Consider the following 27277-nt stretch of genomic DNA (forward strand, 5'->3'; position numbering starts at 1 on the left):
CCTGGAAAGAGGGAAACAAAATGGCGGGGGGGGGGAGAATTACTAAAGCTACACCCATAGACAAGGGATGATAGATAACTAATAAGGACCTACTGTAGAGCACAAGAAACGCTTCTCAATACCCTGTAATGACCTATATGGGAAAAGACTCTAAAAAAGACTGGATATGTATGTATGTATAACTGAGTCACTTTGCTGTACAGCAGAAACTAACATAACATTGTAAATCAACTGTACTCCAATAAAAATTTAAAAAAGAGAGAGAGAGACAATGGGATCTAGGCCAAAGTATGAGGGCGCAGATGCAGGCAGGTAGCAGATGAGGCAGTAAGAGCAGGGGAGGCCTCCTCCGGAAAATCTCTGCCTCTCTCTCTCTCTGTCTCTCCCTCTGTCTCTCTCTCTCACACACACACACACTCAATCCCCCCTCTCTCTCTCACACACACACACACACTCAATCCCGCTCCTCCAGACTGTCTCAGGATTCCTCCAGACCACATCCAGCTCACGTTGTTTTGAGTTGGGTCGCCAAGAGCTGAGGTAACTAAATGTGTCTCTCCCATTTCCTGAGAGCCCCCCACTAGAGGCTGCATCGAAGTCACCTCTGAATTTTCCTCCACACACCTCCAAACACCGGCCCAGAGCTCCGCAGACTGCGCTTGCTGAATTAGCCCGAAGAGACCCCGGGCAACTGCTACGTGGCGGGTTTCATAAAGGGAGGCGGTCCTAGCCCTGCGCTCAGAGACGCAGACATTCAAGCTCCAGGCCGGCTCGTTCCCTTCCTCCCCTCTACTGCCAGCAATCCGAGCCCCCAGTCGCAGGGCTGATCTTGACCCAAAGCGGCCACCATATCGAATGTCAGGGGATACCGAGAGAGGTTCGAAGTTGGTGGGGGTGGGGCTAACACTTGGAGCGGGGCCTGAAGACAGTACTGGGTGAGGATTGGACCGAGTGTTCAGGAGCCGAGTTTTAAGTCCGAACTCTGGACCGAGACTGGACCTAGCTTAAGGAGGCGGAGCCTAATGAGGGAGCGGGGTGGAGATTGGGCTGAGGGCGGTGTCGGTGCGAGGATTGGGCCGCGCGCTCGGGGGCGGTGCTTGAGGGGGCGGTGCCGTGTCGGAAGTCAAAGGTCAGTAAATAGTGGTGATGTCATGCGGGCAAGATGGCGGAAGGGTGAGCCAGTCATCCAGTTCTCGGGCGTTGGGCCCTGAATTCTCCCAGGGCTGGGGTGCTGGGCCAGGGTCCCCGCGGGGAACAGGAGGCTAGCGCGGGCCTGGACGGAGCTGAAAGGGCGGGGTGGAGTCTCAGCATGAGGGGGTGGGGAAGCGGCCTGCGAAGTTTCGGCCCGCGGGCCACATCTGAGGAGGGAACTGAGACACGATTCTTGCGCGGGAGAGAGTCGCGCTGGGGGGCCGCCAGATGTGTCTGTCTTCCACAGGGAGGACGTGGGATGGTGGCGGAGCTGGCTGCAGCAGAGCTACCAGGCAGTCAAGGAGAAGGTAAGCCGGGCCAGCGCCCTTCCTCCGGCAGGGCCCCGCGCCGCCTCACTGCAGCCTGGTCCGAGCCGTCCCGCCGGACCCGTGTGGGCGCCGGGCCTCAGGGATGAGGCCGACTTGGGCCCTACGGGAAGACAGACCCCAACTCAGACCAGTGTGACTCTAGCTACAGTGAAATAAATACGGTCTTAAAGGCTGCAGCGACCCTGTGGTAGGAATCCGTGGGAAGGAGCGGTTTATGTCCGCTTGGGAAATTCACGACTTCGTAGAAGAGAGAACATTTGATCTCGGCCTTGAAGAAAAAGGATTCTAGCGATAGAAACTTTCTCCTCTAGTCATTCAAATATTAGAGTATATGCCACAGCCAGCACTGTCTGACTCTGTGGTCCTGAGGATACCGACGTTAGCCAAGCAGGTGCAATCCTGGACCTCCCAAAACTCACAGTCTAGTGGGGAAACAGCAATCCCTGTGGGACGAGTGAGGCTTGGCTCTGCCGGTGGGAATGCCATTGTGTGTTGCTGTTTCAGTCCATGCTAGTTTGTCAAAACCAACCCAACTGAATTCTGGAAAAAGTTAATTACTGTTTAGCTCAAGCAGCTGGGTTGAGTCCTGCTTCAGGGCAGACTCCAAGAGGCTTCTGGCTTCAGTTAAATCAATCCTCTACTCTGGGAGCATTTGTAGTGTAGCATCACTACAGCCCAGCAAAATCTGAGAATGACTTGAGCTGTTTATGTTGTTGATGAAGACTCAGAGAATTTCAAACTGAGGTTTAATAGAAGAGACCCCAAAGGAGCTTGCTTTTCGTTGAGCAGTCTACTGGAAGGAGAGTCTGACGTTCATTTAGCAAATGTTGTGTGAGGGCCTCCTGTGTGTTACCCTTAACGTTGGTCTTACCATAACTCACGAAAAATAGGTAGTTGATTAGCCTTCCATCTTTGTTCTCTCATTTGAAGCAAGGGGAATGGGTGTTGTTTCTGCCTTTGACAGTTCCCTGTTTGGAAAGAGAAGACTTAAATTTCCTACTCTTATATGAACCTAGGCAAGATATTTAACCTCTCAAAGCCTCAGTTCCTCATCTGTAAAGTGGGAATGCTAATAATACCTACCTGCTAGAATTGTTGTGAGGATTAAATGATAATATATGTAAAGCACTAAGAACAATATCTAGCATACAGTAAGTACTAAATAAGTACTTATTTTTATTATTAAGTATTGAGAGCCACAGGGAAACCTCTTAAATACCTGCAGTCCATTTTTCCTTCCATTTTGTTCTTGGTCTTTCAGTACTTTCCTGGCCTTGCTTCCTTCCCTCCCTATGCTGGCTCTGTCTGGACCATTCAATTCCCAGCACCCCCAATTCTCTTGCACCCCATAGCATATATTGCCCCAGAAAATACAGCCCTTGGTGCTGTGATCTGCCTCCCTCTGCCCCTTCATTCCTCTGGGTGTGTGTGTGTGTGTTTGCTTACCCATGGACACTAGTAGGGAAAGTCACGATGCTCTTTGGCCCACCGCAGATTCCCCAAACTCTCTGGGCTTGGGCCCCTCACCCTCCACCCCTGCCCCAGCAACTTTTTTCAGTCTCATATTTGCTTCTCCCCTTGCCTTCAGAAACTTTCCCCAAAGCTAACTTTTCCTCAAGTCCCCTGTCCAACCACTTCCTCTTTTACTTCCAGGAGGCAAGCTCACCTCCTACTTTTTTTTTTAATTTTTATTTATTTATTTATTTATTTATGGCTGTGTTGGGTCTTCGCTTCCGTGCGAGGGCTTTCTCTAGTTGCGGCAAGTGGGGGCCGCTCTTCATCGCGGTGCGCGGGCCTCTCACTATCGCGGCCTCTCTTGTTGCGGAGCACAGGCTCCAGACGCGCAGGCTCAGTAATTGTGGCTCACGGGCCCAGTTGCTCCGCGGCATGCGGGATCCTCCCAGACCAGGGCTCGAACCCGTGTCCCCTGCATTGGCAGGCAGACCCTCAACCACTGCGCCACCAGGGAAGCCCTCACCTCCTACTTTTTAAAATTTGAAGTCAACAACATGATCTCTCTTAACTCCCTCCCCACCCCTGAAGCCACTACACATAGACTTATCTATATAAACACTCAGCTTCACCTACCACTTGCCAAATCCAGTGGTGTTTTTCAGGTCTTATCTTTCTGGACCTTTCTGCTGCATTAGACACTAGTGATCACTCTCTCTTTCCTGCAACTCTACTCCCTTGGCTTTTGTGGCATGATTCTCTCTCAGTTCTCCACATACTTCTTCAGGCTTTCCTTTCCTGTTTCACGAATTCCTCTTCCTCTGCCTGCCCCTTAAAGGTGGTATTTGAGGAACCTTATCCTCACACATTGCTCTGTTCACTCAACAAACTCTTTCATTTTAGGAAGACTCCTAATCCTTTTCTGTGAGATTTAGTATTTGAGAAGAGCTCCGGCTGGCTGGGTGTCCCAGATATCCCACAGTCACTGCAGATACTACATACCAAAATCATTGTCACCATCTTCTCTATAAACCCGCTCCCCCTTCAGCATTTTCTTCCTCAGCTGGCAGCACTGCAACCACCCAGTCACCTAGTTTAGTTGCCAGTAGCTCTTCCCGACTCTTTCTTGTCCTGAGTCAAAACATCTATTTAATCACCAAATCCACCTTTTTTGCCTAGTATTTCTTGAACCAGTCCCATCTTCTCATCCTGACCAGCACTGTCCTTGTTCATTTTCTTCTATTTCCTTTCCTGGGCTATTGCAACAGCCTCCTGACTGGTCTTCCTCCATTTCTGATCTTGTCACTCTTGGACCTATAGTCCATGCCAGTCTCTGGAGTGACCTGTCAAAAACGCGAGTCTCATCATGTCCCACCTGCTTCAGACTTTGGTGGTTCCCCATCACCAGCAGGGCTGACCAGGCCCTCCAAGGTTGCCGTTTCAAGCTTTATCCCTCACCACTTTTTCGTTACCCTTTATCTTCATTAGGACTGAAGTGCTTGTAGGCCTCAGTAAACCCCAGGCCTCACCACGCCCAGGCTTCCTTATGACTCCTGCTCATTCTTTAAGGCTCAGTCCAGGCCTGTCAACAAGTCTTTCCAACCTCCCCACAATACACCGGTCACTGCTCTGCCCTTGCACATCAGCACTGTTACGTGAGCATTTTCCCCAGTAGACTGTGACCTGGAGGGCTGGCACCATGTCTGTTCATATTGGTCCCCTCAGAGCTCACAGTCTAGTGAGGGAGACAACCATTCATCAGATAATCATGTAAATGGTTATATAATTAAAATTGCCCTGGTACATACCAGTCTAACAAGCACACATTTTTTGAGTGCCTACTTTATGCCAGGCTCTATGTCAGACACTGGGAGAGCATCAGTGAACAAAAAACAAAGGTTCTATGTTTACAGAGCTCACAGTTTATCCAGGAGGATAGACACGAACAGGTAATCATAAATCTAAAGGACAGTAAATGTTAAAGAAGAGAACGTGCAGGTGCCCATAAGCGGGGGAGCCAACCTACATCTGAAGAAAGTGACATGTAAACATAGCCAGGTGAGAGGGTTCGTTCATTGTGTTTGTTCGCTTGTTTTGAAGAGTTAGAACTATGTGTCAAGGAGAGGGAATGATGTGTTCAGATACCCTGAGTTAGGGAAGATGGTAGAACATTTGGGAAACTTGAGGAAGGCCAGCTGGAGCTCAGCGAGGGGCATCGTGGGAGGGGATGAGAGTCTGCCAGAGGTGGGATTATATGGGCCTTGTAAGTGAAGGTAAAGATTTTATACTTGCCATAGGATACCGTGTAATCACTGAAGAATGTAAAGCAGGGGCATCATGGTCTGCTCTGACTTACAAAGCTCCCACTGGTGTCACGAGGAGAAGGTAATAGAGGTATCTGATGCAACCTGGGAAAGGAGTCCGGATGAAAGAGCAGGTTGGCCTGGACTAAGGTGGTGGTGGTGTGGATGGAGAGAGAATTAATAAATGACTCTTCCACTCCAATTAAGGAGTCCTGAATCTGAAATGGAGGCATTCCCACTCGCAGGGAAGCCTTTGGCTGATAGGTGAGACTGTCCCATTCAGAGACTTCCCAGGATGATGAAAACTAGGCAGGCTCTTCTGCAAAGAAAAAATCACCAGAACATTCAAAAACATGCTTTTAAAATGCAGGTGATTATCCCTGTGTAAAATGAAAGGGCTTGAAGGGGTGAGCACAGTGATAATCCAGGAACGTGTCTTAGAGTGGGTGAGGATGAAGCAAGACAAGGTAAGGCTTAGACAAGAGCTGAGGGCCTGCTGTCTCACACTGGATTTGAGTGCAGAGTGAGAGTCAGACCGGTCCGACAAGCAAGTATCAATTCTGCCCAAAGGAGCTCTATGGATGAACAGAACCTTGGGGAATGGTGGAACTAAGGCGGCCTAGGAGAGAATCCGATCCAGTATTTCTTTTCACACCGCCTTTGTTGAATGTAAAAAAATCACACACCTTTTTCACTGGTGTTGTCAAAAATTGCTCATAAAAGCTTTCTAAACTATTGCTGTTACCAGTACAACATATTTATAAAACCTTTCACACAAATAATTTCACCTACTGTCTCATGTTTCAACTGAATTTCCCTGTAACAAAAAAAGTAAAAATAGAAAACACTTTCCTTTGATTAAAAAAAAGCACACACACACCTTCTCTTCGTGTTTGAAATTGGAAACAAAGGTCATGACTTACAGCATAGCAGAGTGATGCATCAAAGTCTGTTTTGTTTTCAGACTGCATGTGCCCCCTTCCCCATTCTTTTCATGAGAACTACTGATCTCTTCCACCTCCCTCATTTCCCAGGAGAAAACCGAGGGCTAGATGAGAGTTCCTCCTGGCCACATAACTTATAAGTGTCTGGGCTGAGCTCAGTCCCTGTTCTCAGAGCAGCAGGAAGTTCCTCTGTGCTCTCTGCTGTTGGGTAATCCCAGGTCATGGAATTGGGACAAGTAAGCATTCTTTCTGAGCCCAGGCTTCCCATGTCACTGAGTTTTCCATGTTTCTGTCTGATACTAAAGCACAGGGAATAGGAACAAAGGGTGGTGGCACCAGCTGGCTCTGTCATCCCTCTCTGTCTTCCCTTAGTCCTCCGAAGCCTTGGAGTTCATGAAGCGGGACCTGACAGAGTTCACCCAGGTGGTGCAGCACGACACAGCCTGCACCATTGCAGCCACTGCCAGCGTGGTCAAGGAGAAGCTGGCTGTGAGTACCACCTACACCCTCCAAGTGACTTTCCCCCATAGCCTGACCTGCCTGGGACCCTGGTGGGAGCTCCCAACCTTTCTACCGTTAAGTGATTGTTTTTTCCCATAGGCTCCCATTTTGAAAATTATGTCTGTCAAGCAAACAAGCTACATATGTTAAGTAATAATAAGCTTTCCCACTTCTGTATTGTTTTAGCAGATCAGCAAAGTCATTCATTGTAGACAATTTAGAAAATACAGATAAATAAAAGAAAAAGAAAGACCTAGAGATACCCATAAGTCCCTCTCCCAGAGATTAACTACTGTTAATATTTGAGGAGTATATCCCTTATGTATACTTTCTTTTTCAAAACTGGGATCGAATGAACACCATGTTTCATAACCTAGTTTTTGACTTAATCATTGCAAACCTCGTTCTACAGAATCATAAATGGCATGGTATTCTGTTATGTGGATTTTACCAGTTCCTAGTTTCCTGTTTGTTTTTTCCAGTATTGTAAACAGAGTTACAGTGAACATGCTGATTGCTTAATCTTTCCGCTTAATATTTTTTTCCTAATAAGGTATTGGAAAGGATATAGGGTGAATATAGTTGTTTTAGACCTTTTAATATCTACTGTAAAACTGCCCTCCAGAAAGGTTTTGCCAGCTTATATTCTTACTGGCCCTGGTTTTATCAATCAGAGATGTATAGTGGAATTCTCTTGTGAGATAGGAGTTAGATTCTAAAGTCAGCATGAAACTTGAAAATTGTATATGGTCAAAGATATCCCTGCAAACCTCAAATTTCCAATGAAGTATAGTATACTGGTTTTGTATTACAGTTTCTCCTTTAGTATTGGAATAGATTTCAGTTTCTTTGATCACCAGCTGAATCAGTTGCCTTGTAATTAGAGGCCATGTTATGAAAAACATGTTATGGAGTTTTTATAGCCAAGCTTCTTTTGTTGAATCTTGTAAAATACTGTCTGCCTGCTAACCACAGCTACTGATGAGCGTGAATGACAAGTAGTAATCGAGCTGAACTGCTGCAAGTCCAGCCAGTAGCAGAGATGCCACTTGTTTCTTTCATTTATTTACTCCTTTTCTCATTCAACAAATATGATTATATACCTGTGCCAACATGTGCCAGGCGCCATTGATAGTCTCTAGGTTTAAAATACCTGGGCAGCCTAATCAGGAGTAAATGTGACACTTTTCTACAAGGTTTGCAGAGCCTGGTCCTGTCTCTCAGCCTCCCATCCCTTCTTAACTTATGTATGTATGTATGTATGTATGTATGTATGTATTTATGGCTGCATTGGGTCTTCGTTGCTGCATGTGGGCTTCTCTAGTTGCAGCGAGTGGGGGCTACTCTTCGTTGCAGTGCATGGGCTTCTCATTGCAGTGGCTTCTCTTGTTGCAGAGCACGGGCTCTAGGCATGCGGGCTTCAGTAGTTGTGGCATGCGGGCTCAGTAGTTGCGGCTCACGGGCTTAGTTGCTCTGCAGCATGTGGGATCTTCTCAGACCAGGGCTTGAACCACTGTCCCCTGCATTGGCAGGCAGATTCTTAACCACTGCGCCACCAGGGAAGTCCCATCCCATCCCTTCTTGCTCAAGGGCATTCTGACCAGTGTGGCTCAAGATTGGTGCCCCACTTGCCTCTTCTAGGAGGTCCATACATTGGTCCTCAGCTGGTCCCAGGTTTGCCTCTAGACAAGGCTGTCTGTTCTCATCCTACCCATATGTCCTCAACCTTTCATACAAAATACTTCCTGAGCAATGATGATGATGAGATTGTAATATTACAGTACTGCTAGTTATTAAATGTTTGCCATGTGCTGGGCATTGTACACACCTTATCTCTTTTAATCTCCACAGTATATTTATCTGCATTTTACAGATAAGGAAACAGACTCTGAGAGGGTTTAGGTCTCATAACCAACAAGTAGTAGAGCTGGGATTCAGATCCAAGACTGACCCCAAAGCTAGTACCGTTTCCATCACTCTACCCATAAGTCCTCTTCCCCACTGAATGTCTATGGCATGGATCCTCCCCTGTCAATTTGTGATCAGCCTGGTCGACCTTGAAATTTTGTTGAAACAGCCAGTCAAGGAGCTCTGCTCTGACCTACACAGGCCTACTGTGGCCCTGTGCCGCACCCCCATCTGGGGGATGGGGACTCTGGCTGCCCCTCTCTCCTTCTCCAACCCCAGAGATGGGGGTGAAAGGTCATGAGCATTTCCCTGGTCCCCACACACAGTACACTTTGACCCCTGATGCTTCATACCTCCATAACCTGTACCCCAGTTTGCAGCCTGCTCCTGGGCCACTTGCTTCCTCTGTTGGCTTCTCTCTGCAGACTGAAGGCTCCTCGGGAGCAACGGAAAAAATGAAGAAAGGGCTGTCTGACTTCCTAGGGGTGATCTCCGACACCTTTGCACCCTCACCAGACAAAACCATCGACTGTGATGTCATTACCCTGATGGGCACACCCTCTGGCACGGCTGAGCCCTATGATGGCACCAAGGTATTCACTAGCGGCACTGGGCTCTAGCTTCCAACCTGAGCTCACAAAGCAGTACATGTTCATAAAAAATAAATACATGTATATAATTAAATTGGAGAATACCAATAAGCAAGAAGATAATTGTTTCTAAACCCGTAATCCCATCACTCAAAGAGAACCACTGATTCTTCGTTGGTGTATAACCTTCCATTTCTTTTTGCTTGCAAACACTGGTAAAGATAGTTTGGGGTTTTTCTTTTTAACAGAGAAAGCACTTTATACATGCAATTTTGTAACCCACTTAAAAAAAATTTGCAATTAACTATTAGCATCTTTCCTCATCACCATCATTTTTAATGTCTTTAAATTCTTGCAAGTGTATATAGCATAATTTATTCAGTCATTTCCTTAGTGCTGCACATTTGGATTCCTTTCAGCTTTCATCCATAATAAGGAATGCTCTGGACAGCATCTTTATGGGCATGATCTCCACATTTGTGTTATTTAAGACTAATTTCCAATAGGAATAAATGTACAGGGGGAGGATATCTTCAAAGCAATTAAATCAACAAGAATGGTAGTATATTTCTATTGCATTTTATCTTCTCACCATTACTTCTCATATTTTGTGGAGCGTTTTCTCCCAGATTCACAGTGTGGTGTCACAGCAGTTTGGCCTTCTTTATAGCATTTTACCACATTGAATTTCAATTCCAAACATGATTTTTCAAGCATGTTTTTCAGCACTAGTGTTACCACCACCACTTAGTACACATTTAAGTGGATTGTGAAAATTTTTTAATTATAGGATTTTAAATTATAACAGTGAATCACCAAAATCGCTTGCTGAAGTTGTGATACAGCCAGCCCATGCTTCCTGCAATAATGAGGAAGGAAGGAGGGCCTTTCCGTTTACCAGCTAAAGTTTGCCACTCCTGTGGCTCTAATGGGAACATAGATTGCAGTTTATTTGGCAGACTGGCTATGAAATTAAGAAATTCTTGATGAATTGTTTTAATTTGAGAGAGTTAAATATTTCAAAATTTGCCAGTAAATTTTGGACTTTATTAATATATTTGCACTAACATTTTTCATATCTCACATAATTCAAAACCATTTTATACATATAATTTTATAGCCTGCTTACCCTTTATTTTCTTAGTTTCCAGGGGTGGAATACTGGGTGAAAGACCATTTTTCTAGGAGCCCCAGTTTTGGACTCCTAGCCCAGTGCTCCACTCCATAGCCCACAGTGTTAATTGCCAGGTGCCCTGTGGGTATGGTAGCCAACAGGGGAGAAGCTGGGTTGTGGTTGATTGGCAGAGAGGGGTTGCTTTCTATTCCCATCACCCCAGAATTTCTGTTCTTTTCTCTTGTTTTTTTAGGCTCGCCTTTATAGCCTGCAGTCAGACCCAGCAACCTACTGCAATGAACCAGATGGTGAGGGGGTAGCGGTGAGGGGGCAGGCTTGCTGGGCAGGGAGACCAAGCGGGTCTGGATTGCGCACCCTGTTTGTCTCTGGTAGCAGTGGCCAGGCACCCCCTGTGTAGAGGGACCAGAGTGGGGCTAGTTTGACCCTTACATCTGGTGGGATGGGTTGATGGTCCCCCTTCCTCCCTGAACCCAGACTGTCTTCATCCCCTTCTACAGAGGCTTTGCTCCTCTCGTCCCTCATCCTCAGCTTAGGCTCCCTCCCAGCCCTGCTGCCCTGCCTGCCTTCCTTTTGGCCCGTTTGCTAAGCTCCTGCTGTGCAGCAAGCCCCAGGCTGGGAACCAGACACCAGAAATGAGTCGAACCCTCAATCAACCCTGTCCAGACCTCCAGGAACCTGCTGTTAGGAGACAGAAACAGGGAATAAAGCAAAGATACTAGAGATAGAGTGACTTGACTGCTTCCACAGAAAGAGGGGAGCAGTGGGATCCCAGAAGATGGCATGTAACCCAGCCTGGGAAACCTAGGCTGTGACACCTGAATTGAGGTTTTACCGATGAACTAGAAGTAAACTAATTTTAGAAGTGGGGGAAGGGTGTTCAAGCAGGACAACAGGAATTTGAAGTTCTCGAAAAACCTAGGCATTTGGGAAGGCCAGACAGAGGGCGCATGTGAGGAAATGAGGGCACTGAGAGCTGCCAGGGGCACCAGACTGGAAAGGCTTTGGGTACCAGACTAAGCAGTTGGAATTTTGTCCTAAAAGGCTCAAGATAGTGGTTCTTAACCTTTTTTTAAGTCACAAAGGCCTTTAAAAATCTGTTGAAAATAATAAGCCCTCTCTCAACAGAATTTTATATGCATATGGGAATTCTTTAACCCTTTGAAGCCCATCTTTGGACCATAGCCTAAAATGCCCTCCTGTAGAGAACTGTTGAAGCGTTTTGAGACCTGATGTGATCAGATTTTGCATTTTATAAAAGAGCCTTCAGGCAGTGTTTTGTAGGATGAAATAGAGAGGGAGAGACAGAAGATGGGAAGACCAGTTAGGAGGCTTGGTAGGAATCCTCATGTCAGAGGTAAAGCCGGAACCAGGGAAGGGGCGGGTGGAATGAAGAGGAAGGTATGCATGTATAAGAGACGCTGAGGAAGTGGAATCCAGAGTGACTCCATAAGGGAGGAGTCTGGGAGGGCCTCCAGTTCTGCAGTGGATAACTGGGTGGGACAGGTGGGGGAGGGAAGAAGAAGAGCACACGTTGTATTTGCAGCATATGTGTAGGTGGATGTGTCCAGGCACCTGGACCTCTGGATCTGGAGCCCAGAAAGGTAGCCTGTGCTGCAAAGACACACGGAGGAATTGTCAGTGGGAGGAAGAGGTTGAAACTCGTGGTTTAGTGGAGGTTATCTTGGGAGAAAATGGAAAACAAGAAGAGATAAGGAAAGGAAAAAGAGGAGCCCACTGAAGACTCAGATGGAACAACGAGAGAAGTGGGAGGAAATACACAAAAGAGTGAGAAGCCAGGAGAGAAGAGGGCTTCAAGAGGAAGGTAGTGGCTCCCAGGGCAGAAACTGTAGGATGGTCACATGAGGGAGGACAGAGAATCTGCTATTGGATTTGGCAACATAGGGTCACTGGTGGTAACCTGAGAGTAGCTGTTTCAGAGAGGAGAGGATTCAGTAGCCAAGTGCAGTGGGATAAAAAGCAAGCAGGCATGGGAGAGAGTGGAGACTGCAGCCCCTCCCAGTGATCACTTAGGGGCCATGCCCTGATATCAGGCCTACCCACCCCTTCACCCTGCCTGACCCCCCACCTTGGGCCATATGGCTTTGGAAAAAACTTAAGCTTTCCTCTTTGTCCATGTCCAGGCTTAGGTGTGATTTCTCTAGGCCCAGTGTTCTTTCTCCAGACCCACGGAACTGACCATCAGTGTCTGTCCCTCTGCAGGGCCCCCGGAGTTGTTTGACACCTGGCTTTCCCAGTTCTGCTTGGAGGAGAAGAAGGGGGAGATCTCAGAGCTCCTTGTAGGCAGCCCCTCCATCCGGGCCCTCTACACCAAGATGGTGAGGGCATAGCCGGCAGGACCTCAACCAACTCCCGGCCTGAGGTGTGGGGAGGTGGGAGGGACAGGTCCAGAGTCATTGTGGAGTCCTCTGGCCTAGAGAGCAGCAGGAGGCCCTGTGGAGCCAAACCAGCCAGCTCCTGAGCCAAGAATCCACGTGGGGGAAACTAATTTGCCAGGCTTCTGGCAATCACGGTGAGAAATGGATGGGCCGGCAAAGCCTGATGGGAGTTCTTTTCTTCCTCCTCGGCCAAGCTGGGCCAGGAAGGTGGGTCTGGGGGGTGGAAGTGCTCTAAGAATCACTACTCAGCCACTTATCCCATCTGATATCCAGAGTGGCTGGGAGCTGGCTGATGAGGCTGGGGACATAGACCCCACACACCCACTCCCAAAGTCTCATCTCCACTGTCCCCTCCCTCCAGGTGCCTGCAGCTGTTTCCCATTCAGAATTCTGGCATCGGTATTTCTATAAAGTCCATCAACTAGAGCAGGTATGCTGGCCTAACCAGGGAAGGTACTCCACTCAGCCATGGGGGAAGGGGGCTGGATTTTGTTGAGGGAATAAGGGGACAGAGGGTGCCAAGAGTTCTGGAGTCAGGACCAGAGTCTGGGAAAGAGGGTTCCCTGACTGCTTCTGGCCATCTACTCCCCCACATTCAGGAGCAGGCCCGGAGGGATGCCCTGAAGCAGCGTGCAGAACAGAGCATCTCTGAAGAGCCTGGCTGGGAGGAGGAAGAAGGTAAGAGGTATTGAGAGGTGATGAGAAAGTACCAAGTCCTGCCTGTGGGGGACTGTCTGGGCCATTCTCTCTGAAGCCTGGAGGGACATGGCACCCCAGGGAAGAGGAGGGAATGAATATGGTGTTTGCACATGCCAAGGATACGCTGAGCTAACAAGGGGTTGTTTACCAAGGCTGGTGGATCCCTGGTTTAGGTACAGAAATCGCATATGTCAGTTGAAGCAGATTTCCCTGCCAGCCCATGGACCAGTACTTCAGAGTAGGGGATGCTTATTGAAATTCCAGATTCCCTTCTTCCACTTCTAAATAAGACTCTATGGACATGTGGCCAAACTTGTATTTTTAACAAGCTCCACTGGTAATGTTAATGGCCAGCCAGACTTGGGAACTGCTGGCTTAGGGACGGAGCTGAGCTCCCTCTACCTGGTAGCTCAGCTTAGGACAGTGTGTGGGAGCCAGCTGCATGGTGTGTTAACACAGTTACTAAGTGCTTATATTATATGCCCAACCTATACTATAAGCTTTACATGTATGGTCCTTACCACAACTTCATTATCCCTCTTTTGCAAATGAGGCAGGTAGGTTAAAGAAGAGTTAAGTGGCTCGCCCAAGATCATGCACCTGGGATGTAGCAGAGCCCAACCTGAACCTCAAACTGACTGACTTTAAAGTCTTGGCTTTCTAAGCTATAATATTATCTTGGGCTGCACTGCTAGAAGCTGAGTGCCCACCAGGCACGTGCTGTGCCTCAAGGGTGGGAGAGACTTTGACCAACAGGGATTATCTGCAGAAGAACTGTGATGGAGAGGGAGGTGAGGAAACTGGCACCCATTAGTTTTGGTTAGAGCAAACTTTGGTGGGAACCTGAGGTCTGTTTTCAGAGAGCTCCAAGGTTGTCTTGGGGCTAACCAGGGTACATCACTCTCTTTCCCTACCTTTCTCTCTTGACAGAGGAGCTTGTGGGCATTTCACCCACATCTCCAAAAGAGGCCAAGGTTCCTGTGGCCAAAACTCCCACATCCCTTGAAGGAGGACCTGGCCCCCAGAGCCCCTGTGCAGAGAGTCTGGTGACCCCGGTTGAGGCTCCAACAGAGGTGACTCCATCGGAGAGCAGTGAGAGCATCTCCCTCGTGACACAGATTGCCAAACCTACCCCTGCATCTGAGGCACCAGTGCTGCCCAAGGACCTGTCCCAAAAGCTTCTAGAGGCATCTTTGGAGGAACAGGACCTGGCTGTGGATGTGGGCGAGACTGGACCCCCACCCCTAGCTCAGTCCAAGCCCCACACCCCTGCTGGCCGCCCCAGCGGTCCAGAGCCCCGGCCTCCAGCCAGAGTAGAGACTCTCAGGGAGGAGGTACTCACAGACTTACGGGTGTTTGAGCTGAATTCAGACAGCGGGAAGTCTACACCCTCCAACAATGGAAAAAAAGGTAAGCCAAGGCGAAAGCCCAGGGAGCGTGTGCGGGCAGGGCAGGTGAGAGTTGCCACCTCACAAGGCAGACTTGTCTCCTTGTCCCATGTGAGGATCCTAGGAGCAGGTGGCCTTCATTTGTGCTACTGATGATGATGATGACAGCTACTATAGGTTGAGTATTTATTATACTCTATTCCATCAATTCCAAGATGCATTTATTCTCTGAAATTAGGATGCATCTTACAATTGTTGGGGTTTTAGATTCAACAAAATAAGGTTTATGTCAAATCATGTGTTAAGGATGTAATATTGCATTTAATTTCTCAGTTACCAGGGGAGCTTGTTAATTTCCAGTTTACAACTCACAACTCCATATAACTGTCCTCATTTTACAGATGAAGAAAGTGAGCCTCAGAGATGTTAAGTAACTTGCTCAAATTCACACGGCCAGGAAGTAGCAAGCCCAGATTCAGACCCAGCTCTGTCTGACCTGAAACCCATGCCCTTAACTACCAGACTGGGTCAGTTTCTATCCTTTTGAATAGTTCAACTTTGGGGTGGGAACTCCTGTACTCCTGTAACATTGATTGCTGTCAAGGGTCTTCTTCCATGGATGACCTCAGGAAAGTCAGTTAGCTTCCCTAGGCCTGTGTTAATTGTTATTATTATAAAATATATAAACAAAACTTACATATACAGTTTAAAGAAGAATAAAATGAATACTCATGAACTTGCAGTGACCCAGCTTAAGTAATAGAGCTTTAGTTTCTTATCTGCATAATGAAATTTTAGACTGTAGACACTTTGACTTTATGTCAAGGGGGGACCTCTCTCTAACTCCTGCAATTAAAGGACAGTGGTGGCTCTGGTGTCAGCTTGTTTTGCCACATCCAAAATACCTCTCCAGAGATAGCCAATTGTCAGCAAGACCTCCCCTCAGCTCCTTACACGCAGGCATCCTGTCTGCCAACACTCAGCACCAGTTGGCCACAAAGCTTGCCCAGCAGGTGAGCACTGGCCTACTGGCAGTGAGGGACTGGCTTACTGCAGTGGATGGGAAACAGGCTGATTTCCAGTTTCCAACACAGTGTTTTCCTTCTGACTCTGATTCAGTGAGGTCATCCATTGAGCTTCTACCTACTCTTTATAAGACACTGAGGAGGGCGGGGTAAAGGCTGCAGTCTATGATGAGGCACGAAGCAGTATGAGACAGGCTTGGTACAGGAGTTCAGAGAAAGAAGGAACCTCCGCGCATCAGCAGGTGTTTCACCAAGGAGACAGGCATTGTATAGGAGAGTTGGAGAGTTTGGGGCAGGTGCGCGGGGAGCGGTAGTCCAGGCTGAGGGGGCCTACAAAGTCCCCCGCATGTCAGATCGTGTGTTAAGGACATGGGGACATGAGGCACGTTGAAGGGGGTGACCAAAGCCCACGTTTCTGTATTGTTCCCAGGAGAGGGAGGAACAAGAACTTAAAATCTTAAGCCGAATTCAGAAAGTTGGACTTGGTGCCACAAAGAAACAGGGCATGCTGCTTATATGCCCAACCTGTAGTAAAAGCTTTACATGTAGAGGCTAAGGGCTCAGGCTCTGGAGTTCAGACAGTTCTGGGTTCAAATCCCAACTTTTCTCATGAGCCATGTGACTTCAGAAAAGCTACTGATCTTCTCTAAGCCTCCGTTTTCTCCTCTGTAAGTTGGGGGTAATTATTTCCTGATAGGTCCTCAGTTAGGGAAGAAATTTGGGTAGAGCCCTGCTTTGGGGAGATGATGAAGATAATAAGAGGTACAATTCTCTGAGCACTTTCTGTATGTCTGTATAGCTCTGTGCTAAGCACTTGATATGCATATCACTCAATCCTCACAAAAATCCTGAGATCTGTGAGATTTTCCTTTTTTTTTTTTTTTTTTTTTTTTTTTTTACTGGTAGGAAACTGAGATCAATCACCCATCCAGTAGGTATTTAGAAAAGTGTGATGTTGCCTTTAGGAGAGTGAAGAGTAGGTGATGGACCCAATAGGTGGTGTGGGGTTGCTGGGTGGATGGTACGAAGGGTCCATTTGAGATAATGGTCGTGAATTTTAAGAGACACCAGTCAGCACAGTTGTACTTTTGTCCAGCCACATTCAGTTGCTCAGGTGCAGGCACAGAGCAGATGGGGAGTTGGACTTAATCAGGGTTCAAGCTTACCCAGGTGAACTGAAAAAGACAAGAGTCCAAGTGTATGCAAGAAGTGATCAGAATGATGGTTCATGGAATCTGAGCTGGGTAAGGGAGGGAATAACAGTGAAACAGTTGGAAGGTTAAAGAATTATTGTTTCCATTGGGAATTGGGCTATTGGAGAGCGTGATGAGAAAAAATGAATGGTGGGTAGAGACTGGAAGAAATGAGATTATGGGGAAGATGTAGCATGAGCTCTTAACAGTGCGCTATACTGCCTCTAATGCACTGGGGGATTCGCAAAAGGAGGACCTGGGGATTCAGTGCAGAAGACCCACCAGAAGTAGTTGTAGTCACTTAGTGGGGGGAAGCTGGGGTCTTAGACTAGGGTGGGACAGTGGGGACAGAGTAAAGGGAGGAAGAATCTTAAAAGAGGCTTGGAGGCAGAGTGACTCCTTCTCCCTCTTGTGCCCAGATGACATGAGGGAGGCTTGGTCTCTGGATACAGCAGTCTCTGGAGGTGGCCCAGCCACAGGGACCTCTAAGGTCCCAGAGTGATGCCTGTCATTGCAGAGCTGCTTCCCACCTGTATTTTGTGCTGAGATCCATTTGAGCAAGGAGACTAGACTTACCCTGCTCAGGCTCCCTCAGCAGGGAGCAGAGAGGGGAGATTAGGGCAGGCCCTGTGGCCTGCGGACTGGAAGGAGCTCTGGGCTTAAAGCGCCACTTCACAACTGACTGACCTGGGAGTGGCTTTTGCTTCCATTTCTTCTCTGGAGAAGCAAAGAGCCAATTAAACAGAATAAAATGAGCTGTGAGTGACAGCACCACGAGGTTAATAATCACCTGAAAACTCCCCTTTCTTACAAACAAAAGAAAACAGTAGAACTTCATCATGAAATCTTAAATTGTTGTTGCATAGATCAGTTCTCTGCCACGTGCACAGTGTAAAGGAGAGCTTAGTACTCTCATTGTGTGACAGGACAGGATGGTGGGAGGAGGCAGGTGGCAGAGAAAGCCCAGATTCACATCTCTGCCACTCAAAGCCTTTGTTTCCTCACCTGTAAATTGGGACTGTTAATACATATCCCAGAGGGTGGGTGTAAAGTGCTCCAAAAATGTTAGCTGATGCTTTCTTTTTTCCCCCGAAGGGTCTGCCCTAGCATTTAAGCCTGAAGAGGAGAGTTTCAAATCCCTAGAGGGCAACCTGGGGTTAGGAAAAGCTGTCATGACCACAGCCACAGCTCTAGAGGGAGAAATCAGCCGGGAGTCCAGCTTCTAACCCACAGGAAGCCTGCACTGACAGGGAGCCAGACGCAAGCCACCAAGAGTGTCCTGAAAGCACAGGGAGTCTTAGATGTGGAGTCAGAAGAACTGGGTCTTGGTTGCACATCTGCCCCTGACTGGCTGTGGGACCATGTGCAAAATTACTTAACTCTGGGACCAGGCCTTTAACAGCTCCATTTGTTAAATATCCACTGTGTATATATGTTACAGGCACTTTACATGATACTGCTAATTTTAACACTGTTGTATCTCAACTGCAGGCCAAGGTCTATACAGAATCATCTAGGTACCTGTTTATAATGCAGAATTCTGGGTCACCACCTACACCTGCTGAATCTGAATGAGGGGGATGGGAAAGCAGGAATCTGCATTCTAATAAGCTCCTCCAGTGGTTCTTTGCAAAGAGGGTGGTTTTATCCTTATTTTATAAATAAACTGAAGCCCAGAATAACTTGCCCAAGACTACACAATAGATAAAAGAGTTAGGGTTCCACCCAGGTTTGCTTGGCTCCAGAGACCCTGCTGTTACCACACCACTTATGGCTAGCTGGGTGACTAGAGAACAGTGCAAGAACCCTAATAAGGAATGCGGAGGCCAGGCTTGGGGAGGTCTCAGAGCTTGGGTGCATGGTGAGGAAGAAGCTGGACAGGAAGAAACAAGGTATTTACAGGTGGTGCCATTGGGGGATCAGAGCTTACTCTTTTTAAAGGTGCTTTTTAAAAAAATGATTACAAAGTAATATGTGTTCCTTTAAAAAAATATATTACCCCATGACCTCATCACCTAGTGATAACTATTGTTAGTATTCTTGTGGGTATTTTGCTCATTCTCTCTGTATGTGTGCATGCATCTGTGAGCATATTTTTTTTTAATGGAATCATACTGCATATACTCTTTTTTACAGGAACGATTTTTGTAGTTTTCTTCTTACTAATAACTTTCACATGTACATTTTTTTTATATTGCCTGTAAGAAAGCATACCCAAATATGAATGTTTGGAGCAGTAGTTGTCAAACCTTAGCAGGCATCAGAATTACCTAGAACAGGGAGGAGTAAATGTTTTCTGCACAGAGCCAGGTCACAAATATTTTAGGCTTTTGGGGACATACAGTTTCTGTCCCAACTCTGTCGTTTCAGCATGAAAGCAGTCATAGACAATATGTCAACAAGTGGCCATGGCTGTGTTCCAAAATTTTATTTCTGAAAGCAGACAGTAGGCTGGATTTGGTCCACAGGCCATAGTTTGCCAACCCCTGATTTAGAGAAAGAGTCCACGAATATTTACTGAGTACAAACTATTTGTTCTAGTCACTTGGAATACATAAGAAAACAGAAGATCCCCGTCCTCGGGAGCTCGCATTCCAGCTCCTCTACTATTAGACAATGAGCATAGTGAATCTGATTATGTAACACACTAGAAAGTGGTAAATACAATAGAAAAAAAACAACCAGAGCAGAGTGAGGGGTCAGGGTGCAACTGAAAATAGGACAGTCTGGGTAGGCCACATTTAGATGGTGAGATTTGAGTAAAGGTGTGAAGGAAGCGAGCGAGTTGGCCTGTGGGTATCTGAGGAAGAGTTCCAGGTACAGGGAACAGTCCTTGCAAAGGCCCTAGGTGGGAATGTGCCTGGTGTGTTTCAGGAGTAGCAGGATCAGTGTAGGTAGAATGGAGTGATTGAGGAGGAAGAGGTTCATTGTTTATTTCTTCCGGAAGATTTCCATGGCCCCTAGGGAGCTTCTGGACCACAGTACTTCTCCACTATTCAGTAACTTGCTTTTTCTCACTTAATAGTTTAAGACTATTTTGCCATGTATATAAATGTTCTATAGCCTAACCTTTAAAAGCCACATAATGTTCCATCATATGACTATACCGTTTATTTTTGTAATTCCCTATCAGTGAACTTTCAGGTAGTTTTTTAAGTTTTCATCACTGTAACAGCACTACAGTGAACATCCTTTTGGTTAAATTTTTTTACTGAATCCAGGATTTTTCCTTAAAATAGATTCCTAAAAGTGGGATCACTGAGCCAGAGAAAACAGAATGTAAAGACCTTTGGTGTATATTTGTCAGGCCTTTCTAAAGAGTTCCATCACCCCCAGCTACAACCTCTTCACATCCCCCTTCCTGTCTCTCACACTATGGGTCATGGTTCCAGGCTCAAGCACAGACATCAGTGAGGACTGGGAGAAGGACTTTGACTTGGACATGACTGAAGAAGAAGTGCAGATGGCACTTTCCAAAGTGCATGCTTCCGGTGAGGTGAGTGGGCCTGGTTGGCCACAGGGAGGCAAGCACAATGATTCCAGGTCTGAGGACTCTCCCGGCCAAGCCCGACTGTCCCCTCAAGGTGGATCCCGCTCCTGTCTGAGGTGGCAGGCTGCGGGAAGGAAGCTAGGGCCTCCCACTCAGGCCCTGAACAGTAGTCATTAGCAGGGTCCGCTTCCCCTCAATTCCAGGGGGATGGATGGGGGAGTTCTTGACATTAGCTCCTATCAGAATCACCTGAGGAACTACTAAAAAATACAGATGCCAAACCCTGCCCCAGACCTTTTGACTCATGGTCGCCAGGTGTGGGACCTGAGCAGATTTCTGGCCTTGGAGACAAAAGACAATGTGATCACTTAACCTGAGCCTCTGTTTCCCCATCTAAAACATGGCACTGATCATTATAATCTCATGCTGTGGTAGATGATGCATGTGCACACCTTAGGCATAGTGCCTGGGGACATGGGCGCACTAATAGACGTTCCTGAAACCACCACAAAACAGTTATAAGCTCAGAGGCCTATTCTTATTCTTCACTTCCTCTCAGAATCAAGGATGGTGGTTTTGAATGGGGGGCTGGGCAAAAATCTCTCAAAGCTAATAAGGGACAGGACTGAGGCTCCAGCCCACACATCTGATTCAAGTCAGTGTTATATCCACTGTCACACAAGAACCCCATGATTCCTTCCAACATGTAGCTCAGGAACCTGCTATAAAGAGGTGAACAGAGTAGAGAGAATGGGAAGGGCCTTGTTTTTCATGCTGAGAGACTGAAGCCTGGAGGGAGATAGTGACCTACACAAGAGTATTTTACACCTGTGACCTCACTATACCCGGGGTAGAGAAGGCCCATGGCACCTCTTATGCCACGTGGCCTTCATGGCTTTGGTGTCTTTGCAGCCCTCTTTAAAACCCGACATACAATATACCTGAACAGAATCATTCTATAACCCATCATATCAGGGGATCTGCTGACAGCAGGCCAAGAGAGAGTTGCCTGGGGAGACTTCAGCTGGGAATTAGGGTGCTGGAGCCCCTAGTGAAGGCCCTGCGAGCACCTGTAGTCCAGTGCCACGCTTGCTTCTGATCACAGCACCACTGTAAAGTTCCCTGCCTCTCAGGGCCATGTTCTTACCTGCTCCACAGGAGACAAGTTCTCCTTCAGGGATTGACGGACAGGCTTCTTGTAGGCAGGGCGTCCCCTTGTGGTGTCCAGTGTTGGTTGGTAGAAGCATTTCCTTTGAGTCTGGAACCATCAGAGCAGCAGGCCCACCGCTTGGGCAGACAGCAGCTCTGCTCCCCAGACATTCCTTGAAGCGAGTGGTTCGCTCTGAGAGGAGGCCGGGTATGGCCCGGGAGAGTTGGGGCTGGGGCTGCGGGGAGGGCTATCCCGAAATGGAGGCAGCCGGGGAGCTTGGGTCCCAGCTTGACTCAGAGGAGTAATACGTGTTTGTGCTCTCCATTATCCCCTCCCTTTGCAGCTGGAAGATGTAGAGTGGGAGGACTGGGAATGAGGGGAGCCAGAGCAAGCCGCTCCCCTACCCACAGCACTTCCCACCTCCCTCGCTCGTCTCCGCCCGGCCCTGGAAGACACTGACTAAGAATGTCCCCCAAATGGCCTCTGTCAGCCAGAGCTCTAGGCAGATTCTGGGTTGTTCTTTGTTGGCCCTTTGGGCCTCTGCTCACATCTGGGAAGGGGCTTGCTAAATCCAAACCAGGAACTCTGACTTGTGCCAACCATAGGATGACCTGAGGGGGAAGAAACCTACCCCCCTCACCAGAAGAGCCTACACTTCTCTGCTGAACACCCACTGTTCCTGGGGACTCTTGCTGGGAAGTCCCAACGGATAGCCCTAGCCCATCTGCCTGTGTAGGCAGAGGCCAAGCTACCAGTCTCCTGGAGGACGCCGAGACAACACACTCTGTCACCCATAAGCAGGCAAAGAAGGCCATGCCACCTGCCCTTGGCTAGACAGGGATGGTGAACACATTTTGGTTCCTATCCCAGCAGGTAAGAGGCATTCATTTCTGGGAAATTTGCCTCTCTTAGGAATCTCCCCCTCCCAGGCATCTTCCATTCCTGGAAAGGTTCCTTGTGGTTCAGAATCTAGAGACCAAACTCCCTTTTACCCAGTCCAGGCTGGTATGTCCCCAACGCCTTTCCCAAGGCTTCTTCATGTCACATGCACCCGAGTCCTTAGCCCAGCTGTGCCACCTGCAAGAGTCTGCTCTTGCTCTTCTTCCCCTCCCCAAGAAGGGAGGGGGCCACTTCAGGCCCTTCTGTGTGTTGCCTGGCGGGATACCTTGTCCAACCAGCTACCCACCTCGACTCCCCTGTAGCTTAGGACACAAGCCAGCTACCAGCGGTACAGAGCAGTGATCAAAGCTGAGTACTTACAACTCTGGTAAGCCCAACTTCTCCGCCTCAACCCTTCTGCGTCTTGGAAGGGATATGCTGGGGGTGAGCTTCTTGAGACTGTCATCAGGTTTCTGCAGAAGCTCTTCTTCCTGAAGGCAGATCCAATCCTTGTGGCTCTCACCCTCCACTCTGGTAAAAGCTGCACCTCTCTTGGGGGAATGAGGGGCTGTAGGAATCCCTGGAGACCCTGGTGCTTCATGATGCTGCTCTGGTGATTCTTGTACATAATCTGGTGTGTTCACCAATGATTTAAAGTGATTGTGGTCAGGGACGCCAAGAGAGTGGTGGTCACTTCCACTTCAAACCTTCAATGAGGGGGTGGGATGGAGAGAATGCTGAATCTTTTTTTGATGGGATGGGGTTTTTCTCTTTGTAATTATTTCTTTAGTTTAATTAACCTTTTGGTTGTTTGTGCAATATTATATATTTTAAATTATAATGTATCTCCCCAGAGTATTTTGTAGCCGGGAAAAGAAAAAAGGAAAAAAAAAAAAAGACTCTAACAGCTGTTAGTTTTGTAATTAAAAAAGAAAGAAAAAAGAACTTTGTCCTGAACCTTTTCCAGACTTGCTGTTAACAGCTATTAAAGAGATTCAACAGAAGCTGGAAGGTGTCTGGGGCTCTGTTCTTGTACCCTACGGCAGCTGCCCCAGAGCCAGGGCAGGAAGCACACTGTGCGCAGGGTGGCTTCCTGCTTGGAGCCTGGGGGTTAGGATGGGAGGTAGCCTGGGTTCTGAGGAAGTCCCTTGTCCTCATCCCAGGCTCACCTTGGCCTTTGGGATGAGAAAGGGACAGGGCCCCCAACAGGCCTGTCACCAAGACAAGGAGTCAAGAGGCCGTTACTGCATTCCCAACGCTTCTGCTTTTATTTGGAAAGGAAGTTGCAACAACAGTGGTTCCAGTTGCTCTTGGTCATTTTTCTCCTCTCCTCCCCCTGTATGTGTATGATTCTGGGGTCTATTTTTAATTAACTTTAGTTAAACACCTGTATGAAAATCACTTGTCAGCTGTAATAAAAGGGAAGTCTGAATGAGGCCCTCTGGTTCCATGAAGATCTTTAAAGGGAAAGGGAAGTAAGGCTGGAGAGGGTGCAGGTAAGTTTTAGGATAAGTAAACTTAAAGTGTAAAATATATATCACCATTTTAGAAGCGGGTTTTTGGGTTTGCTTTCTCCCCCTACTTTATTGGGGAGGACTTGCCATTGCTTTTATCAAGTGCTTGCTAGCCATGGATGCCAACTAACTTCTTCGATTGAAGGCCGGAGGATCATGTCTGGTTCCAGGAGCCGCCTGAGCAAGTCCTGGCATTCGGCTGAGATGCCCAGATGAGTGGGGAAGGACACCCTCTTCTGCTGCTGCCACAGCATCTTGGGGATGTCTGTGTCATCAAAAGGTAGGCTGGCACAGAGCATGACGTACAGGACCACGCCCATGCTCCAGACGTCACCCTTCTTGCTATCGTGGGGAATACCCTGAAGCACCTCTGGGGCGGCATAGGCTGTGCTGCCGCAGAAGGTCTGGCTCAGCTCCTGGCATGATTTGGGCAACACCTTGGCGAAGCCAAAGTCTGTCAGCTTCAGGTTGAAGCCCTGCAACAAAGCATTCTCGCACTTGAGGTCCCGGTGAGCCACACCACAGCCATGGCAGTAGCGGATGGCCTCGACCATCTGACGGAAGAGGGCCTTGGCCCGGCTCTCGGGCAGTGGCCCCCCATTCAGCACGCAGTCAAAGACATCCCCTCCTTCAGCCAGCTCCATCACCAGGTAGATTTTCCCGTCGGCAGACTCCAGCGTCTCGTACACTCGGATGATGTTCTTGTGGTCCAGGGTGCGGACAATCTGGAGCTCCCGAGGCAGGAATCTCTGGATAAACTCTACGGAAACAAGGGAAAAGAGATGGAGCATCAAGTGCAGAAGGGCCTAACTCCTCCCTCCTGTCTGCTGCCTTCCAACTTCTGTCTGCCTATCTCCCCACCATGTCTGGGTCTTGTGCCTTGGTTCCCTTTCATAGTCTTTAATGTCTGTCTGCTTGGACACTGCAAAGAATGTTCACCTCTATTGTTTTTGTAGTTAATATATTACTGAAAGGAACTACTCCCTGTCAGCCTCAGGGACTGTTGTGAGCAGCCTGTGAGACCATGGATATCAAAGTGCTTTTAGACTTTTAGACTATTAGGGACTTCTAGACAAGGCTATTGAATCTCAGTTACGAGGCCTGATTTGCCCACAGCGTGGTGAGCCCGCTCCTCTCACGTCTGCCTCCTGACCCACAGTTCTTTCCATGAGCCCTGTCTTTTCCCCATCTCTGCCTTTGTTGGCTCCAGCTCCTGCCCTCTGCTAGCCCTGGCCATGGCCTCGCCAGTCTCTGTTCCCCTCCTGGAATAGGAAAGGCCTAGTGGGCTCTGGCTCTGCTTCTGAGGATCCTTCACCTCCTGCCACTTTAATCTTGGATTTTAGAGGGTGTGATTTTCCTGGACTCCCAGCATCCCTGTGTTCCCCACTGACCTACCCCAGAGCCACAGTCTCTCTCGCTTTCCTTGGTTCCAGACTAAAGGGGAGGAGGGAATGATCCTTCTGACTGGAGGAAGCAGCCACCCACCTCAGCCAGCCCTCGCTTCCTCCAAAGGGGCCCCAGCTCACCTTCTGGCCCTCCCATCTTGTCTATAATTTTAATCGCCACTTTTCTTTGGTGTTTTTTGGAAACTGCTTCTTTGACTTTTGAGTAGGTCCCTTCCCCAATGGTCTTGCCCAGCTGGTACCCATTGTAGAGCAGAAAGTCCTCCATGCTGTCTAGCACCTCCTTCCTTCCTATCACCCTCTCAGCTCATGCTGCCTCTGCGAGGCAGCTCTACTCCACCATCGCCCTTGGCCTGCTCCTTTTCATCCGCAGCCGCCCCCAGCGCTGTAACATTCTCCGTCTGGACACACAAGCCGCGGGTGGTGGGAAGGGAGAGGGTCAGACATTTTAAAACTCTGGCCCAATTGTGATGTAGATGTTGTGTGACTCTTGGCCAAAATGGGCAATGCCCCCTGCCTGCCCTCACCACCACCACCAAACCCAGAACGGGTTAAGTCACGGCTGCGCTCAGCCCCCGCGCCAGGTAGTGAGTCGCAGCCCCGCCTGTGGGGGGCGCTCCGGACGTCTGCGCGCGGCCCAGGATGCCGGGCTCCTTTCCGTGGACACAGCCTCCTGCTCCCCCATCGGGCAGCTGGGGGTCTGCGCGACCCATGGCAAGAGCCCTCCAACTACCGGCTCGCGCCGCGCTAAGTGCCAGGGCGGCGCGAGGTTCCCCGGCGGGAGGAACGGGTTCTATGAGGTCAGCGCGCCACGGCCTGGGTCACAATGCAGCCCTCCCCCTCGACGCCCGGGCCCCGACGCGCCGCAGACACCTGCCCGGCTCCGCCTGGACCGGAGCGTCCTCAGGCGGCCAGGGCTCGGGCAGCTGCTTCCAGCCTGGGACCGGCCTCGGCCTCCGGCAGGTAAGGGACGGCCCACGGGGCGAGCGCGGGGAGGGGGCGCCCGGCGGCCCGCGAGCTGCCTGACCGCCACTCCCCGCGCAGAGCGCCCCGGGGCCCGGACATGAGTGCCCAGGAGGCCCCGCAGGGTCGGAGATTCCCCATTGAGGCCGGAGACTCCCCTGGCTTTGCCGCCCCCCGCGAGTCCCAGGACAGCTCGGAGCGGGTAGCTACGGAGCACAACCCGGTCAGGTGAGGCCGGCGCCCCTCCCCGCCGCCCCACCCCGGCCCACTTTCCGTCCCCCGACCGCCCCACCCCCGCCCCACGTAAGGTCCCACATCCACGCCCGAACCTCGGGGACCCCAAGTGCACTCCCCGATGCGTCCCGTACAGGATGAGCCGGCCCCCGCCTCAGCGCCCCCTGTCGCGCCCCGCTTTCCCCAGGCCGCTTCGACGCTGCCCCGGCTGCCACTGCCTGACGCTGCTGCACGTGCCCATCGACGTCTACCTGGCCTTGGGCGGGAGCCCCCGGGTCCGCGCCACCTGAGTGCGCCTGTGCACGGCAGCTCCGCTGGAGCCGGACGTGTACGAGGCCCGCCGCGGGCCACCACGCTGAGGTCGCGCGCGCCGAGCACGAGACAGTGATGCACATTTTAAAATAAAAGAACGGATGCACATTTTAATAAAGCACAGCATAAACTGTTCTTTCCACTGTGGGCTGGCCGTGTATGTTTATCCCCTCGGATCGGGCCGCCCGCTGCTCCGCTTCATCCAAAGGCATCTTCCCTTCTGCTGCCTCCTCACTTGGACCCAGCCCCAGGGGCCTGCCCTTCCGACTCCGCTTTCT

The 27277-nt window shown here is 49.2% G+C and overlaps 3 protein-coding genes across 4 annotated transcripts; 2 read left to right on the plus strand and 1 right to left on the minus strand.

Moving 5' to 3' along the window:
• The first annotated feature begins 1135 nt into the window (after positions 1-1135).
• On the plus strand, positions 1136-23414 carry BSDC1 (BSD domain containing 1). Of its 2 annotated transcripts, XM_061184548.1 has the most exons (11): positions 1136-1173; positions 1439-1499; positions 6592-6708; positions 9054-9221; positions 10586-10640; positions 12574-12689; positions 13111-13179; positions 13349-13427; positions 14379-14858; positions 20447-20550; positions 22038-23414. In XM_061184548.1, exons 1-11 carry the CDS (start codon positions 1163-1165, stop codon positions 22068-22070), a joined length of 1293 nt encoding a protein of 430 aa, XP_061040531.1. In that variant the 5' UTR covers positions 1136-1162; the 3' UTR covers positions 22071-23414. The 2 variants fall into 2 exon arrangements, with proteins under 2 accessions (XP_061040531.1, XP_061040530.1); XM_061184547.1 differs by lacking the exon at positions 22038-23414 and having other exon boundaries at positions 20447-20736.
• On the plus strand, positions 22495-27100 carry FAM229A (family with sequence similarity 229 member A). The gene is made up of 4 exons (XM_061184550.1): positions 22495-22567; positions 24233-26453; positions 26535-26681; positions 26875-27100. The coding sequence occupies exons 2-4, from the start codon at positions 26317-26319 to the stop codon at positions 26975-26977; spliced, it is 387 nt and encodes a 128-aa protein (XP_061040533.1). The 5' UTR covers positions 22495-22567; positions 24233-26316; the 3' UTR covers positions 26978-27100.
• TSSK3 (testis specific serine kinase 3) lies at positions 24186-25758 on the minus strand. Its single transcript, XM_061184551.1, has 2 exons — positions 25614-25758; positions 24186-24847 (listed from the first exon to the last, which is right to left on the minus strand). The coding sequence occupies exons 1-2, from the start codon at positions 25756-25758 to the stop codon at positions 24186-24188; spliced, it is 807 nt and encodes a 268-aa protein (XP_061040534.1).
• Positions 27101-27277: the final 177 nt, after the last annotated feature.

The sequence above is a fragment of the Eubalaena glacialis genome, chromosome 3 (assembly GCF_028564815.1).
Source record: "Eubalaena glacialis isolate mEubGla1 chromosome 3, mEubGla1.1.hap2.+ XY, whole genome shotgun sequence".
Lineage (NCBI taxonomy): Eukaryota > Metazoa > Chordata > Mammalia > Artiodactyla > Balaenidae > Eubalaena > Eubalaena glacialis.